Raw genomic sequence first — 17,954 nt, 5'->3', positions numbered from 1 at the left:
ATAATAGAACTTAGTGGAATAGCATTTAAGGGTTATATAATTTTTTCAATCATAATAAATTGTGAAGTTCGTATGGGGGTGTTACTACATTTTGATAATATTTAATACATTTTATGTATAAAAATATGTTTTATATATAAATATATATTTATGTTTTTATTATTTCTATATTTTATAATAAGCAGGGCACCAACAGCATAAGAGTTGACATTAAATTTTTTTCAGTTACTCTACTTGATAGAAAATTACTTGTGTAGAGGCCAAGACAGGGATTTTTTTTGAATATGTGTTATTTATCAAGAATGAGGTATTTTCTGTCTGAGAGTGCTTTTAGCCTACATAGACAAAAAGAGGGAAAGGAGGAGGATTGAGGAGGGGAGAGATTGAGAACAGAGAATTCTACAATATCACGTGTATGTTTGTAATGTTTCTAATGCCTCAGTCCAGTGCACAGGTTTTGGTTTTTTTCTGTGATTGCTACTTACAAATAAGCACAAATCTATGCATTGACCTGCCTGGATCTCATATCTGTCAGATAGGTAGTTATGTCAATGCTTTCATTTGTGCTCTTAAGTGGCAGTACACTAAATGCTGCAGATACAAACAGGAGGACTGGCTCAGGTTCTCGTCAAACCTTCCCTCCACAGTATGATTTCCTTGCCTTTGATGAAGCATTAATAAGTACAGCCAGCTTAAGTAACAGGCAGTAGGAGCTTGGTAGGTAGATCCCAGCCACAGCCTGGGTATTAAAAGCTTAATAGCAGCAGTAGCACAAACCTACTTGCTCTGCTGAAAATTCACCTGTAGCACCCTAGTCTGACTCATGGGTGGGGGGAGATGGGCAGGCACACACATTTGTTTCTTGAACACAGTCAAGACTCTCACATGTGAAGCTGTCAATGTTCTGGAAACAAGCACAGCAAGCACTGCCATTATAACTACTACCAGTCTCTGAGCTGTTTTAAAGCTAGGTCAGATTTATATACACTTCAGTCAACCAAGTTCTCAATGTAGCCTTGGAGACCCTTCGCAGTACCCCTTAGAATTCTCTTGGTCATGCTCGCAGGCTGATTTTTTTCCCATTTTTTTTCTTTGTTTTTTTTTGTGTATGGTTTGTGTTTAGTTGGTGGTGGGGTTTTGTTTTTGGGGTTTTTTTCTTAACAAAGATTATGTGGAAAATTGCTGTGTTTTGAATGTATTAAAATATAACAAAATAATTTTACACCCTCTTCTGCTCCACCAATTCTCAATGTAATGCTGGATTTGCTTCTGAACTTGAGTTTTGCATGGACTCGTGTTCTGACTCACCAGGTGTGTTGCCAGCTGTGTTGCATGTAGCTGTGCTGATTTCAGATGAAGCTGATACAGAGCTTCCCTCTCCCTGGAGAGGAGAGATGCTGGTTATGCTTGCCAGGCGAGGCTGTACATGTGCAGTTTTGAAGGCCTGGGACCTAGTGAGGATTTTAGCACATGCCTGCAGATTCCTGGTGCTTGCTAGTGATAGCTGTAGTTAAGGTCTCACAGTGGTAGAAATATAATCTATTTGAAGGATTATAAGGATCTGAAGGAATATAATGTGATTTGGACTTGCAGACCTTGAGCTCTTGCAGAATGTTTCTGCCTTGATGTATTTATCATCCCTGGAATTGTTCAAGACCAGTCTGGGTGGGACTTTGAGCAACCCGATGTAGTGGAAGGTGTCCCTTCCCATGAGAGCAGGGTTGGAACTAGATGATCATTAAGGTTCTGTCCAATGCAAATCATTCTGTGATTCTGTGAATTGCTGTTGGCTCTTTCTCCTGAGTTAGAACTGTACCAAACATAAAAATGAGTACAGACTACTGTGATTATGAAAACCATTTTATGTTGAGCTGAGGATCAGTATTTCCTTGGTAAAATTAGCTTAATAAGCAGAAGGTGAAATTTTGGTCGGTCAAATGAGTACTGTGTGTTCACAGTAGCCACCCCACAGGTATGAGAGGTCTGAATGGATATGGCTTGCTTCATCCTTTTAGTATTTATCACCTGTGAGCCAAATTGTGAAATAATTAATATAAACCAGATCCTTGGCTTTTGTAAGTTACCTTGGCTTGGTTAGCTGCTGATCAGTTATTCCAGCTGAAGATGGGAAAAGATTCTATCTTCTGAATATCTCTGTGACAGCTGGTGCTTTCAAATGGTGAAGGAAGTTCTGAGAAGCAAGAAAGACTTCAGCTTTTGACATGGTACTTTGGCCAGTGCAAAATTTAGGGTTCTTTGCCTTAAGGAGTATTTCCAACCCTTACACTGGGTACCATGGCTGTGTAATTACGGTCTTCTTTTCCGAGTAGCCATCTGGGGAGCTGCCAGGAGCCTCCCTGTGGTGTTGGGCCTGGTAATGGCTAAATTCTAAAACAGGCTCTTTTTTCAGGAGGCATTGGAACCTGTGCTGACTGCCAGGAGGAGGAACCTGACTGCAGCTAAGCTAAAGGAGAATGTTAACAGCTAGAATAGCATTTCCTTGTACTTGGGAGTCTTTGGGAAAGCAGACAGCCCATATAGTGGCCAAGGTGACACTGCAGCAGGTTTCCTTACATTACTGTATTTCATTACAGGTAGATTTGTTCACTAATGAGGAGTGAAAAGAAACAAAAATTTAGATCTGGCAAGTCACTGTCAACCAGATATCCTTTTGCATCTTTTAAGGTGCAGACCATAGGTATGAACTTGCCTGTTTCGTATAGCTGTTCAAATGTTTTACAGAAGAAAATGTCAAGAGAACTGATTTTTTCCTAGGTGAACACATTTTGTCAGTCCCTCATTCTTTATCCCTTATAAAAAGTTTAACAAATAAAACCCTGGTAGAAAAACTATTTCAATTGAATGCATCAGGCTGTGATCAGAAGGCAGATTTATTGATACATGAGAGTAGCAGCTTTATTTTGTTTCTTTATTTCATCCATATGTCAAGTAACTATAAAAGGTGGTTTTATTCTTTAATTAGAGCTTCATCAGAGGCATTTTAATTGCAGCTGTGCTCATGAAAACAGTCATTTGAAACACTTTTAATCTTGTGAAAGAGAGAACTGCTTGTGTGTATTCATAACTGTAAATCTGCTGACTTTGCTAACTAAAATATGGCACTGTCACCTTAGCTCTGTAGAGGCGGTGACACAGTCAGAAGAGCAAAACAAGGATTACAGTGAGTAGGATCTCTGCCAGATGCAGGAGCTTTACCCAGCTGTGGTGCTCCAGCCCACTGGAGACAGAAACACTGGTATACTAAACAGTTTTCCACCAATTCCTTCAGAGCTCTAAGCCTACCTTTCATCTTTTCAATTAGTAGAAACTTTAAAAGAATTTCTATTAAATTTTGCAATACATTGTTGTCTAAATCACAGGTTTCAGAAAATGAAATAGGGTCATCCATTGTACAGGTAATTTGTGTAGAAATGGCAGAATGCTCCCTTGAGTTTATCTGATGAAAGGGAGGGTGCTTTTTGGTAGAGGTTACTCAGCATCAAATAGAGCCCAACTCTCATTTTGTATGCACATTAATCTTCTGCTGTCTCTCTAATTAATGCTGCTGTGCTGTGCTAGGGAAGAGGTGCAGGTACCTTTTGAAATGCTAATGCTCTGCTGGAATATCTTGGTTCTCTGTCTGCTCTGGAGAAGCTGCAGCAGAGGTCAGCAGCAAAAGGTCTGATAAAACTTCTGCCTTCCAGTGACTTACCCACTTTCAGCCCTACAGACACCACAGACTTCAAACATCTGTCTGCAGTTCTGTGTCTTTTCTCCATTCCTTGCCATGTGGGATCACACCCCCTAAGAACATTAAGTGATATGTTTTGTTCCTCTGTGTAATCTGGGTGTTTTCAGGATCCTCAATGCATTGTTTCTCTGCAAAATATTATATACCTTATCAGTGTAAGGACTTGAAACTTGAAGGAATTATATTAATATCTTTAAGGTACTCAAGCACATCTTCACCAAAAATAAAAATGGTTTGCTCAGTGGCTGGTCTACAGGCAGTCAGGGTCTAGGATAAGAAGCATATTCAATAACTGTACAGAATCAACTTTACCTTTCAATAATTGTGTTGTAATCAGATGTTCTGGTTTTCTCCTGAAGACTTATCTTCTAAGTAGGTGTTCTTTAAATAAATTTTTATATGACAATTCATATAAGACTTAAAATTTATATGACATAAAATTGCTTCTTCAGGGCTAGAAACTGAAGTAAGTAGCTTGCAGACTTTTGAAAACCTGCAGATTTCCTCTTGTCTGTTTAGAACAAGTTGCTTAGTAAGGGGATAAATCTCTTCTCATTGCACTCATGACTCATTGTGTAGAAATGGCTGTAGAGGATTTCTGCTGCAAGCTACTTACTTCAGTTTCTAGCCCTGAAGAAGCAAATGGCTTCTTCAAGCTCAACCTCCCCTGCAAAGATGTTCTTCCCTGGCTTTGTAAGTATGTAAACAGATGCTAAACTCTGGGCAGATACTTAAGCTACTCCAGTGAGAGTAAGTAAAGAAACGGAAGCAAGGAAATCCCAGTGAACATCTTTCTCATGTAACTTCTTACTGTTTGATTGTGCTTGACTTTTAAGTGTTCTTAATGGTGTGAAAGTTCACAGAAAGGACACCTACAGTTTAAATACTAGTCATTCAAACTGAATTTTGAAATTGTATAGTTCAGTTTTCAAGCCACACTGTAGAAATTGTTACTAACTGTCTGATTAGGTGGAAAATTATAATATGTGTGTTTCTAGCATTTCTGGTAATGAAACGGAATTGTTTACCTTGTCTTGGAAAAGTGTGTTGCCTTGTAGCAGCAACATCTAACTTGGGTGGCACTCCATGAAGCCCTGAGCCTGCTGTTGCTTCTACTACCATCTTTTGAGACTGGTTTCTAAATCTGTTTGTGTAGTTTGTGACTGCTCTAAGTTTGCCACATTTTAGACCATATCCTTTTGATTCTTCATGTGCAGTATAAAATGTTAATAAATGATTTGCGTTAATGGAATGGTTGAGTTTTCTCAATTTTTTTGAGCAAATTCTGCCATCTGTTGTTTCGACATGAAGAGGGAAAACTGGCTTTTGGGGTCTTGTCAGCCTCCATCTTCTCAGTGAGTCAGATACGCTCACCTGTCAAAGGCTGCAGTGCTTATCTTCTCCCCGCTTTCCTCTGGCTTTGAGTCCTAGAAGATGGAGTCTGTCATTTCCAGACATGTATTTATGCTTTGCTAGCATTCAAAATCATGTGGTTGTGGCTGACTTGTGCTGAGGCACTGGAGCGTTTTCTGCCACTGAGTTAATGTGCTGCCCTGAGCCATGCTGCCCTATGCAAGGATGAAAGCTCATGACTCAGCTCCCTTTTTCTAAATTTCTTTTGCCAAGGATCCAAGAGCAAGGCATGGTGCTTGAGCCTGTGCAATGCTGAATTGTGCTGAATAGCTTCAGCTTTAATTTACTCAAAGATCATATATTGCCATCAGCTGTCCTTTATTTTAAGAAATACTTCTCTCTATGGCAATAAAAACAAAAACACAGGTACTTAGCAGCAGTCCCTGGGGGTTGCTTGTTCTGAGCATATTCAGTTTTTCATTAAGTACATATTCTTGCCTGAACACAGGAGGATATTCAGAACCATGGCAAACCAGTGAGTAGTTCTTAAATCTGAGAGCATGACTTAATTTCATACTGTATCAATTGCAACTGGAGAAAAGTTTCAATTATTGACTATTAAAAAGAAAAATGCAACAGTTGTAGCTATCATTAACTCCCATCTTTGTCACTGAGGGACAAGGTTTTGAGGCAGGGTGTAAGCTTCTTCAGATTTGTCATGATAATGGGAGAAAGTTGGCTCTCCCCTGTGGAAGACGTCCCCCTGATGTGTGCTTTGCATAGCAGTTCGAGCTGAAGGTAATATGTTCTTCAATTTATTTTGGATACTTTTTACTATTTGCAAGGTGACACTGCACACCAGACAAGCATAAATGAATGCATCGTTGCCTTCACATCTTCACACACTTTTATCTTTTCCTTTAAATCGTAGGGTTTGCAAATGAAATAATACTTACATGCTCTTTAACACTAGCTCTTTAGAGAGTAAGGGAAAAAGAGGCTGTTTTTCAAGGTTGCCTAATATTCCAAGTACTTTTAACCACGTAACTATCTGACTGTAATATGCAGATATGCTAACAGTCTGTGCAAGGAATTTAGGTGATCTGTGTATAGCTTGATATATGCATATACTTGCTTTCTTTGTTAAATTGATGTTTACAATGCTGGCGTTGTACCTCCTCCCCCTTTTTTGTTTTGTTTTTTTTTTTTTTTCTTAAGTTTTATTAAATCATTTCTGGATTTATTGTACAGTGCAAAATGCTGTTCAGGATTTGTTTTGTGTAAGCAATTGCATAATGAACATTAGCATTTATTAAGGCCTTTGAAGAAGGCATGGGAAATAGTTGGGGGATTTTTGTCAATGTGGTTTTTTTCTCTCCAAATTCAGACAGAACTAGCACATCATTGTCAGTGCCACCCTACTACAAACACTATATAGTGATAACGGAGGTTTTGGGATCGAAACAGCAGTGATGGGAACCCTGTAGTCAAAAAAGTTAGCTTACTGTCTTCAAGAGAGTCTTGATTGGGAAGTAGAGGGTGGACAAGCTGAGGACTGGGGTTTGGCTGTTTTTTAAAGCCTCATGATATTAATAAATTATGGAATTATTTGTGGCATCTGTTCAAGATCAATCAAACCAAAATTCTTTTCTATGGTCAGTTTGAATTCATTAACTGTACTGGTATTTTAGTGTTGGGTTTCTGAGCTGCAGGTGTGACCCTTGTGGTAACCGTGCAGGTAGTGCATGAAGATATTTACAGATTCAGTAGACATTAACTCTGAATATATCTCACTATCTGACATTTCTCCTTTACCCAGGAACTCACCTCTGTGCAGCTACTTGGAGCATCTAAATATGCTGCTCTGAGACAATATATAAAAGGCACCTGTTTGTGCTGTACATGTCTCTGAAAGCTAAAAAGGCACTTTGATCTTCACAGCAGATAGCAGCATACTTCTGACAAATTTAAACAGACTGAACACCTTTCTGATGAGAACAGCCCTCACTTACTCTTCCTGTCAAGACGTCAGGAGGGCAAGCTGAAAGTGCACTTTAACAGTTAGCAAACATAGAGTTGGAAGCATGAATTTTAGTTTGTTGGGGTTTTTTTGTTAAACTGTGATTTTAATGCTTATCCTGAAGTAGTGCTAGAGAGTTTTTATCTTCTGTATTCCCAAGTACTAGATGCTTGAAAATTCAGAGCTGACTTTGCTTCATGTTCAGTCTGCAACATTTTCTCATCACTGATTCTTTTTCCACAGGGATGTGGCTTGTGTGTGCCTATTAGTCCAGGGTAAAAGACACTCATTTTGAAATTTATTTTTAGTAGGGAAAAAAAACCATAGGGAACCCACTCTGTGCCCTCAGATGTTACAGCTGGGGGACACACAGTTTGTCTGCATGGGATTATTTTCTCTGCTGTAGCTGATGGAATCAAAAGGTATGCAGGTACTGCCTTTAAATGCTCATGTCTCTGATGTTAACATTTGTTTAAAAAAGGTTAATTGCGTACAATTATGTGCTAAAGGAGCTGCACCACAAGAAAAGTCAATAGTACTAGAAAACTGTAACTTTGAATTAATGATAGAGCTGAGCATTTATGCCCAAGCATTTTATTTAAGAAGGCAGCATGGGTTTTTTAGTAGAAACTGCTACAGTGTGATGGTTTTGTGTGGGTTTTTGTGGGTTTGTTTTTTTTTCTTTTTCATAACTGTGTGAAAACGAATATTTAACACTTCACACTGAATTCTTAAAGTGTGTGAATAAAGAAGCAAATATTCTGATGTTTTAAAATTAACACACTTCGTTAGTGTTGAATATTTAAAAACAATATTGCTGTGTCTGTTAAATGTATTACTTCAAGGCAAAAGGCACAGTTGTGCTTGTTTAGCACAAGAACCTCAGAGTTTAAATAACTTCTATTTATTTTGTAATCTGTCTAAGATAAGAATCAATTGCTGTTTTACGCTACTGGTGACCAAAAATTTATTGGGATATCTGGAAACTATGTCAAACCTGATGGAATCTTTTTTTCCCCCTGTTTTCCAGCCCAGCATCCTGGGAGTTCATAAAATTGTTCAGTCAACATTTAGCCTTTATCCAATTTGTATAAATCATCTAGCTGGGATCCATCTCCAAACTGCTGAGAAATAGTGTTGCTTTTTCTTCGTAACCTAGCTAAACCTTTAAAGGTTTCATATGGAAACTATGGGGTTTTAATTTTTTAAAAAATTGCGTAGATAAAAGATAAGCAGTCTGGTATGGAAGTGCCTTTAGGTCCTTATCTGAAAGTAATCCTGGCCCTCCTGACTCCATACTCATTTTAGGTGGATGCAATATGATTCTAAAATACCCTGATGAGGAAAAAAAAAAGGCAAGTCCAAACAGCAACAAAAAGCAACAACCTAAATCCAAGCAAAATAAACCCCTCAACATCCAGAAAAACCAAAAGAGATTGAAAAGAGTGAGAAAAACTCCAGTTGGCCCAAACCTCTGAAGATTTTTGTTGGCCAGTGCCTGGTGTTATGCTTCTTGACAGCTCTAGAAAAGACTTGGTAGACTAGGCTGATCTCACATGAATTTTATACTTTCAGCCCGATTAGGATTAAGGATTTGGTTCACTCCTGATAAATGTCAATATAAAGCAGCAGAGAATCAAGCCAGCTGAGCTGGTCATGACCTTATATGCATAGTGATAATTAATAGCTAATGAGACTGATGAAATATGGTTCTGAAGTGCAGTAGACTGCATCATCTGGACTGTTTAGAAATTAAAATTTTAGATTGCACTAGGAATTAAAGACATATTTTGCCATCATGGACAAATAGTTAAACTCCTTCACTAAAGGATATGTGTCAGATATGTCACTGAAATATATCATCTTCAATACAGTTATGCATCAGAATAAGAATTATTCATGAATTTGAGTTCAGAGGGCAGGAAAACATGGGTTAGACTATTATAATACCTGGTTGTAATCTGTACTTTAAATAAGGGCAGCTTTTTCAACTTTTATGGAGAGGTCTTTCTTGTTACTTTTCTCCTGACATAATTTCTTCCACTCAAATAGAAGTAAGCTTGATGTGTGATTCTCCTGAGCATGTTCTCCTGCTCTACAGTCTGTACTCAGAAGTAAATACAAAACTATGCAAAACTGTATAAATATACATATAAAACTATATGAAAGCAAACAAGTGAAACCCATTATTACAAAATATTCTGGAGTTACTTTAGTATGAAGTTGGTTTGTTGTTTGTTTTTTTTTCATATACTTCTCTCTCAACTATTTCCCCTATTTCTAGATCAGTGCTTATCTTGAGGTTAGTCAGTCAAGGAAAATTCTTCTCACAATGAATTTTGTTCACTTGTGTTAATTGGAAAGAGCCTTGACTCAGATCTGCTCACCTGGATCAATTTGTTCCACAGAACTCAAAAAGGACTGTGTCAAATGTAGCCTTTGACTCTGTACTGGATGTTGTCTTCCTTTTGTTGGTTTGAATAGTCAATGAGCTACAAAGAGCAGCAATCCTCCCTCTGAAGATAAAGCAGACATATTTTTTCGTGTCTGTGAGGCAGACAGTGGAGTTGAGATTTACTAATTTTTTTAAAATTCATCAGGCATGACTTTCTGAACTTTCCTCGTTTCTGGTGTTTCTAAAAGGGAAGGAGAAAAGAAGGAATTCTTGTTTTCATGATCACTAATGGGAGGCCCAGACATCTCAAAATTTTGAAGTCGTGAGCCACAATTCCTTATTCCCTTTAGTCACTTCTGGTTTTGTGGCTGCTCCAAGGGATAGATTTAGAGAGGGTATGTTGAAGATGGACACAGAGCTTCCTGGCAGAGGAGATGTGTTCAGGAAGCACAGCCAGGAACCCCAGCAGAGCCCATGGCAGGTGGCGCTGAAATACCTATTCCTTCTGCTTGGAAAAATTCAGACTAGCTTTTTGATTGGAAATTGTTTTACTTTGGATGAGAAAAAAAGCTGTAAAGGAGCCCTTGATTTTTAGAAGACACGGGGGTTTTTTGACTAATTCTTCTCCCATTTATGTCTCTTGAAACATTCAGGAGAAATAGTTGATTATTTAAAAGCACTGCAATTTGTAGCTGCTGTAGAGGGAAAAAAAAAAAAAGACACTTTTGGATTTATATATGGAATTTCAGTAAGATAAACAGCTTTTTCATCACAGTAGATGTCTATGTCATACCAAGCTGGTTTTCCATGACAACTGGCTGCTGTTCTTCCTGCCCAACCTGCTGGAACACCTCCAGGGCTTGCATTCAGGGCCACCACTGAAATGCCTAGAGTGAGTTTGTTTCTTCCTGATTGAAACAGAGCCATTAAAAGTAATTCTAAAATGACAAGCTGAAAGAGAATACCTGCAGGTTTTTAGGCTTGTTGTGTTCAGTAAATATTTCATTAGGAAACTCATGGAAAGGTAAAAACTATCTATTTAAATTTTAACTTTTGAAATTATGGTATTTTTTGTACATTGGAAAGGTCAGTCTTTACAGTGAAGGAGCAAACCTAATTTTCTGTTTAGTTTTGAACCATACTGATGGAGGCATATAAAACAGAGCACTGAAGCATTTGCATTTCTCCTACTTGATTCCTGTGTCCTTGGCCAAACCCAGTGCAGCAGGGACTGCCCTTCTTACTGCAGTGAGTGTGGGACCATCTCTTTTGGAGAGATTATTTTTAGAACATATCCTTTTATAACAACCTTAGTAATAGTGGAGAGCAGGGAATTTGAAATGCCATAGTTGCACATAACTCACAGAATTTGTACTTACCAGCTTCCACTGGAGCAGCTTTCAGTTTTCAAAGAAAATGGTGGCCAGTGACCACGCGTCTCTTTTGAAGTCTTTGCACAGACACAGAACATGAGATTTTTATAAGTTTTACTGATATGAGGAGTTTCTAGACCCTGCATCTCTCTTCTAAAATCATGTAGCAGAAAAAAATATGTCCCAATATACTCTGCTTAATTCCTTGTAACACAGTTTAAGATGGAAACTAATTTGCTGATGAACTCTCAACCCGATTGTAAAGTATGGTAACTAAAATCACAGCTTTACTTTCAAAACTCAGTACAGCCTTATCTGTTGAAACAGTGGAAGCACTCTCTCACCTGTCAACTGCTTCTTAAAACTCAAGAAGTTGTGCGAGATGGGAAGCTGAGTTGACTGTTTTGGGGGGAATTGTGGGTTTTTTCAGAAGTATTCTTACACAGTTCTTGCTATAGCACAGTCATATTTCATTATGAATTTGATAGGAATTTATACAATAAATATTTTTAAGCATTCTTCAGTTAAAAAGCTACATGTGGCAAGATAAGATAAACATCACAAAATTTTTTTCATGTGCTTTGCAGCGATATTCCTGTATGAATGATGGTTAGGAGTTGAAATTGAGTTCATGTGAGTTAAAACTCCCTGAGAATTTGGCTTCCATATTTTGGGAGTATTTTTAGTAATCAGGAAGAGTAGAAACTAGATGACATCACTAACAAACTAAAGTACAAATCCTTGAAACATTTATGGCATACCAGCTGTCCAAGAAGCATCATCATCTTCTGAGAAATTATATCCTCTGAGGCTTGGTGTACAGCACTCAGATATGCTATTTCAAACACTTTTCTGACTGAATGATACATTTGAAAGATATTTGAAAGTTGTCTTTCTAGGACCAGGCAAATGCAAGTCTTACCAACCCGGAGAGATATATAAGCATCTAAGCAATATGCAGCTCCCTCAGCAGAGGGACAATAGGTTTACCAATTTTACATTTCATTTATTACCCTATTTTGTATCACCTCACATCAGCTTGTTTTAACATGCTTTTAAGGAACTCATATTCCTTTTAGAAGATTAATGCTTTTACCCCTAGTACTCTTGAGAAAATAAATATTAAATATAGTAAGATGGAATAATTTTTCATTTCACTGGTCATTGCTTTCCTTTCAGCTTCTTGCCTGATTACATCAGTGGTGATTTTGATTCCATTCAGCCTGAAGTCAAGGAGTACTACAAGGTCAAGGTAAATTAAATCCATTTGAGTTTTTGTACGGTAGAGCATTGTAAGATCCAAGCCATTCGTGCTTCCCTTGGTCATGAAGTGATTCTGGCTCCATTTCTTCCTCTGAGGCTTCAGTTGTAAACACCTGAGAAGCTCAGAAGTTGTGCTTTGTGCCACTGTACTAATGCTTAAACACAGGAGGTACTGTACTGCCTGAATCCTGCACAGGGTGAGTTTTCATAGTATCAGGTAATGAAATAGATCATATGTTGGTAGAGAGTACAGCATCTAGAAACTAGGATAAAACTTCCTGAAAAATCTGTGACTTCTTTTACATGGTGAGATACAGAGAAATAAAGATTAATTTACCATGATCCCCACCTGGTGGGTACCCACATACTTTCTAGAGAGAGTTTCTCGGTGTGCTATTTCTAGGAAATGATTTACCTTTTCAGAGGAAAGCTGCAGATGGAAAAATCTGTCTCTTTCTTCACCCACTGAAGCACTGAATTACAGTCAACTACTTCTGCTACACTGGTAGAGTGCCCTCCTTAATGAGTTATTGGATAAATTCCTGCCTGTGTTAATTTATTTCCAGTGAGCGGCATAAATGTAAACTCACTTTTCTCAGGCCTTAGAGCTCAAAGTTCTGCCTTTACCTGACTCTTTGGTATTTAACACTTCACGTGCCTACTTGTTTAGGCTTTTGTGATGAGCACAGTTCTTTACCCTGGCATCTTGAAAAGCAGGCTTCTGCAAATTCAGAGTTAGCCCTGACGGGTCAGCTTACCTTTGCAGCAGGCTGCACTTGCAAGAGGAGTAAGTGTTTGATCCTTCTTAGGTAGTTAACTTAGTCTGCTGCTAATTCATGTATAAGAATGAAATTTGCCTAAAATCTTCCCTGATGGACTTGGGATCAAATTGTTAGAACAAAAGGTTTCAAACTATGAGGGGAGGGCTGGAGGAGTGTGTAGATTAGGGTTTTAGTCTCTTTGGGCACTGTGGAGTTTTATTTCCATATTTTCCATTTCCATTTAGAATGGAGAAATGTGTGATAGCTGTTCATCTCTAGGAGAACTGCTCCAGAAAAATGCTCAGGAATCTTTAAATTACAGCTTGGGAAGTAAAAATAAAATAAAAAGCTTTGGAATTATACTGTTCACTACAGACTGAAAATTCATCATCTGTGAATAAATGAATTCAAGAAGTATTTGTACAACACTCTTGGGCACTTGGTGTGATTCTTGGGGATGGTGCTGTGCAGGGCTGGGAGTTGGACTCACTGATCCTTGTGGCTCCCTTCCAACACAGCTTCTGTGAGTCTGTAAAAGGGGAAACTGCAAATGCACTACTCTCTTTGGCATGGACATGGGCAACGCCCAGTACCAGCACAGGCTGGGGGATGAACAGATTGAGAGCAGCCTTGGGGAGAAGGACCTGGGGGTGCTGGTGGATGAGAGGCTGGACATGACCCAGCCATGTGCACTCACAGCCCAGAGAGACAAATGTGTCCTGGGCTGCATCCAAAGCAGCTTGGGCAGCAGGGCAAGGGAGGGGATTCTGTCCCTCTGCTCCTCTCTGGTGAGACCTCACCTGCAGTGCTGCATCCAGCTCTGGGGTCCCCAGCACAGGAAGGACATGGACATGTTGGAGTGAGTCCAGAGGAGTCCAAGATGATTAGTGGGGTGAAGGGATCAGGAGATGAGGAAAGGCTGAGAGAATTGGGATGGTTCAACCTGGAAAATAGAAGGCTTCTGAGTGACCTAATTGCAACCTTTCACTATCAGAAGGGAGCCTAAAAGAAAGATGGAGACTTTTACAGGATTATACAGTGACAGGACTAGTGAGAATGGCTTCAAATTGATAGTAGGTTTAGATTAGATATTAGGAAGAATTTCTTTGCTGTGAGCGTGGTGAGACACTGGAACAGGTTGCCCAGAGAAGCTGTGGTTGCCCCACCCCTGGCAATGTTCAAGGCCAGGCTGGATGGGGCTCTGAGCAACCTGGCCTAGAGGGAGGTGTCCCTGCCCATTGCAGGGGGTTGGAACTTGATGTTCTTCAGGGTCCCTTCCAACCTGAACCATTCTATGATTCTGCAATTAATGCTTATAGGAACAGCATGCGGGTAGGTAGGTAAATCCTACCAAAGAATGCAAGTTAAGGATCATTCAACAGAGATGGAAAAGGTAGGAGGTGGAAGAATGCAGTAGGTATTACTCTTTTTCACAGGAATTACTTTTATAGCCATAGCATCCTTTTTTGTCAGCTTAGTTGCATCTTACTGGTGATGCACAGTTTACATCTTCTCTATGAACACATAGTGAATCATTCTGGTTCATACAAAGTTAATACATATGTGCTAGAACTGAGCTGATAGGCTGTATAGTAAGAAGTAATTCATCAGGATTTTAAAGGTGTAATGAACAGCATCATCTAGCCTACAGAATCCTTGCCTGGGGTGTTCATACATGACTGAGGAAAATGCAGATAGACTTCAGAGTTTTAAGTTTGGGTGTACATGGTATGAAAAATAATTTTTTTGCCTTTTTAAATTAACTTCCCATAATCAGAAAATTAGAATGGTAAATATGGGTGAGTGTCTAAGGAGATCTTGAGCAAAAAATGTAGTAAAACACAGAAATTGAAGAGAGATGTATATTTCTTTCTTCTTTTGTAAAACATCTTGTTTTTTAAAGCATCCTCTGTAGTTCAGACAATTTCCAAAGTCACTGTCTTTTGGAAATGCTGTATATGTTCATGACCCAAAATATATTAGGGCTGCTTAAAACAGGCTATGGAAGAACTTCAGGTGAGTAGCACCATTGACTTTAGGGAAGCATCATGTTGCCAATTAGGGTTGCTTCCCATACCATTCTTCCTTACTCTCATGCAGATTACACCCAGAGACAAGGTAAGCCACTATCATTAGATAATATTACTGTATTGTTTCAAATATTCTTTTATCAATTGTTTTTTATCATTTTATAAAAGCTACCTATATTGGCAGAAATTAATGTGTTGTGACATTTTTTACCTATCTGAAGATACCGTGCCACTGCTTAAGAAGACTTACTTTTTCATGGTAAAGCTTATGGGTGTTAATTATTGAGCTATAAAACATAATCATATGCAAGTGTTTGTGTCAAAGTAAGTAGTGAGGTGTATTAAACTCAGTGCATGAAACTATAGTCTATAGCAGTTGTATCATCATCACCACAACACAGTAACAGCCTGACTTCATCACACCAGCTTCATGCCAGGACATTGCTCCTGGACTGAGAAGGTTTTTTACCTCATTTAAGTGATGAAAGCAAGAAGATTTTTGTCACTACAGGAAGACATGACATACAGATTCCCAAAGCCAAGGGGTTTTACTGAACGGGATATATTTAAGCCAGTTGCTCTTGTGTTCTTGTTTGAGCAGGGATTACAAGACAAGTGTTTCAATTTTTCCTTTAGGAGGACAATCACTACTGTATCGGGGAACCTTATTTAAATAAAGTTCATAAGCAAATAAATCTATTTTATCTCTGTTAGGCCATAGTGAAGAGATCTAAAAGCAAAAGTTCTGGATAGGAAATAACTGTATAACAGACTTCTGAGTGGGATGTGTAAGTGAGGAGTTAGGCATTCTTTTTGAGAGAGAATAAGCAAATGTATCAAAGGTTATTCAGCTTTACTTTTTATTTTCTGTGCTCTTGGTTCTGCCTCATTGACTTGTCAAGGATGTACTTGCCGTTATCTATTAAAAATTGTTAAAATATTAGAGATTATTTCCCCCTTTTATTAGAGTTAAATAATGTTTAAACTGGATAAAACTTCACCACAACTGAAAACTAAATGTCATGTTTAAAATTTCTTTTTAAAATCATACTGTACTGTAAATGAAGGATAAAGAATAGCAATTTAGTATTCTTTATTCTATGTATTTTCTGTCATTGTTAAAATAGAAATTGAGAAGAGGCTTTGTACTTTCATGATAAATATGCATGTTCATGTGATTCCATAATAGATGCACTGGCATTCTTTCTCTGTACAGTCTGAAGTGCATTGGAAATGACACTGCACAAAACAGGGAGGATTTGTGGTGATACTTCTGTCACTGCAGTTTCGTCCTTTTCTTGCTTTAGCTGAGTGTCTCTATTATTGAAACCTTTTAAACATTGCTTTGAAGTTAAAGCAGCCATTTGTATTGTTATGCCTCAAACAAGGTCCTGTTTCTGTAGTCTTAAGTCCAAAGACATTATCTAAAATTGCACCAAATCTGTTCTTACGCCTAGAAGCAGAAGGTTGAATCCAATGCCCTTTGAAATCCAGGCTGTGCTATTTATTAAAAATCCGTTTTGGCTTTCCGGCCAAGCTAACTCCATGTGCCTTGAAAGGCTGCTGTAGACTTAGTAGGCTCTACTTCAGATCAGTAATTAAATGCTGCGAACTTATTTACAAATCTATTCCTCTTCCTATTCTTTTTTCTTTCTGAGTCTCATAGAGCTGCTTATTTTTGCAGGTAATTCTGCAGCTGTAGCACTTTCTCTTTCCTATTTTCATTTCCAGGGCTAATGGTTATCAGGCTTGTAAAAAGGTTTAATAGGTAGGGTGTGAGTACTGTATTTTTGTTCTGTGATGATGCACCTATAATTAGATTTAGAAAATGTATTGGTAACACTGATGTAGTGCTTTTATGTCTCTCTAACTTCTACACTTTCTGGATAAACTGCATGTTTTAGGCCATGTTCCCTGCTTGCTTTCCAAGACCAAATTTTTTAATAATTTTATGAAATCACAGTGTTAATTGATTGGCCTCAGTTATATTACTATAAATTAAAACAAAGAAAACCATTAAGTTTTTATGTGACTATTTTAATTTATCTTTTATTCCTCAATTTTACATTTTTTTCTAGTACTAATTTTTAATATAGGATGAGACTTCAGATATTAAAATGCTTGATTCATTTACAGCATTCTTGTTAGACTGAACAGTTTTCTAAGAAAAACATGTTTCATTTTAGGGCTTGATTCCTTTGTGAAATGTTTTAAGGTTTCAGAAGAAACTCTAAAAATTGTGCAACTGGATCTGAAACAATTCAGTCTTGCTGTTGGACTGGCTAATTCTGCCTGACATTCACTGCTTAAGCTTCCAAGCAATCCCTTGGTTAATACGTTCTACAGATGACATCTTTGACAAGTATGAAACATGCTATGTCTACCTCAGCTCTGCTTCTGATGTGTTAAGGGTGCCTAGTGCCACCTGGATTTAGATCCAAGTTGTAGATTTTTTCTACTGATGTACATTTATGGAAAGAGCCTTAGTCTCTTAATATAAATAGAGGTTCATCAAGCCAAAACTATTTATAAATCTGATATGGTCCTGCTATTAATAGTTTAAACTGTATATGGCTGTATATGCAATTTGGGATTTCAGACTGGAAGATTTCTGTATGCCTTAGTCATGTAATTATTCAACAGGAGCTTTCACAAATGGTTCCATCTTTGAATAGTATGTCAGAGGTCTTGTCAAGATTGTGTTTCCAAGTGACTTGTCTAGGTGAATCTGGTTAGGTGGATTTCTTATTCATGCTAAATGAAACTAACAGTATCTCAATGTTCCAGATATGTCATCAATTTGTAAGAGATTCTGTGCTTGGTGGCACTTTTGTAAAGGTGAACATGACAGACAGTCACATTAGGTCAGATGAAAGGTTCATTCAGCTGGGCCAGAACAGAATACTGTTGAAAGCAAAAGTATGCACAGTGGGGGGTCTTTGTTACACTTTTTCATCACCCTCTAATGTACTGCTTGAAGATTACCTGCATCAGAGGTGATGCCTTTG

At 38.2% G+C, this 17,954-nt stretch overlaps 1 protein-coding gene across 5 annotated transcripts in view; it reads left to right on the top strand.

Annotated features, from left to right (window-relative positions):
• The window catches only part of TPK1 (thiamin pyrophosphokinase 1), a 303,572-nt gene that overhangs the window by 135,900 nt on the left and 149,718 nt on the right, over positions 1–17,954 (top strand). For 4 of the 5 annotated variants that reach the window (XR_010719337.1, XM_066175456.1, XM_066175673.1 and 1 more), the window contains one exon: positions 12,072–12,144. The exons of the other annotated variant lie outside the window; for it this stretch is intronic. Coding sequence is in view for 3 of the 4 variants with exons in the window: in XM_066175456.1 (XP_066031553.1) it covers positions 12,072–12,144 (73 nt within the window). In the remaining variant the exon portion in view is untranslated. The remainder of the gene's footprint in view (positions 1–12,071; positions 12,145–17,954) is intronic. 5 annotated transcript variants of the gene reach the window in all.

Source organism: Chamaea fasciata, unplaced genomic scaffold, assembly GCF_029207755.1.
Source record: "Chamaea fasciata isolate MVZ Bird 193981 ecotype frontalis unplaced genomic scaffold, bChaFas1.0.hap1 SCAF_1, whole genome shotgun sequence".
In the NCBI taxonomy this organism is placed as follows: Eukaryota; Metazoa; Chordata; class Aves; order Passeriformes; family Sylviidae; genus Chamaea; species Chamaea fasciata.
The sequence above is the reverse complement of the archived record's forward strand: the minus strand, read 5'-3'. Positions and strand labels throughout refer to the sequence as shown.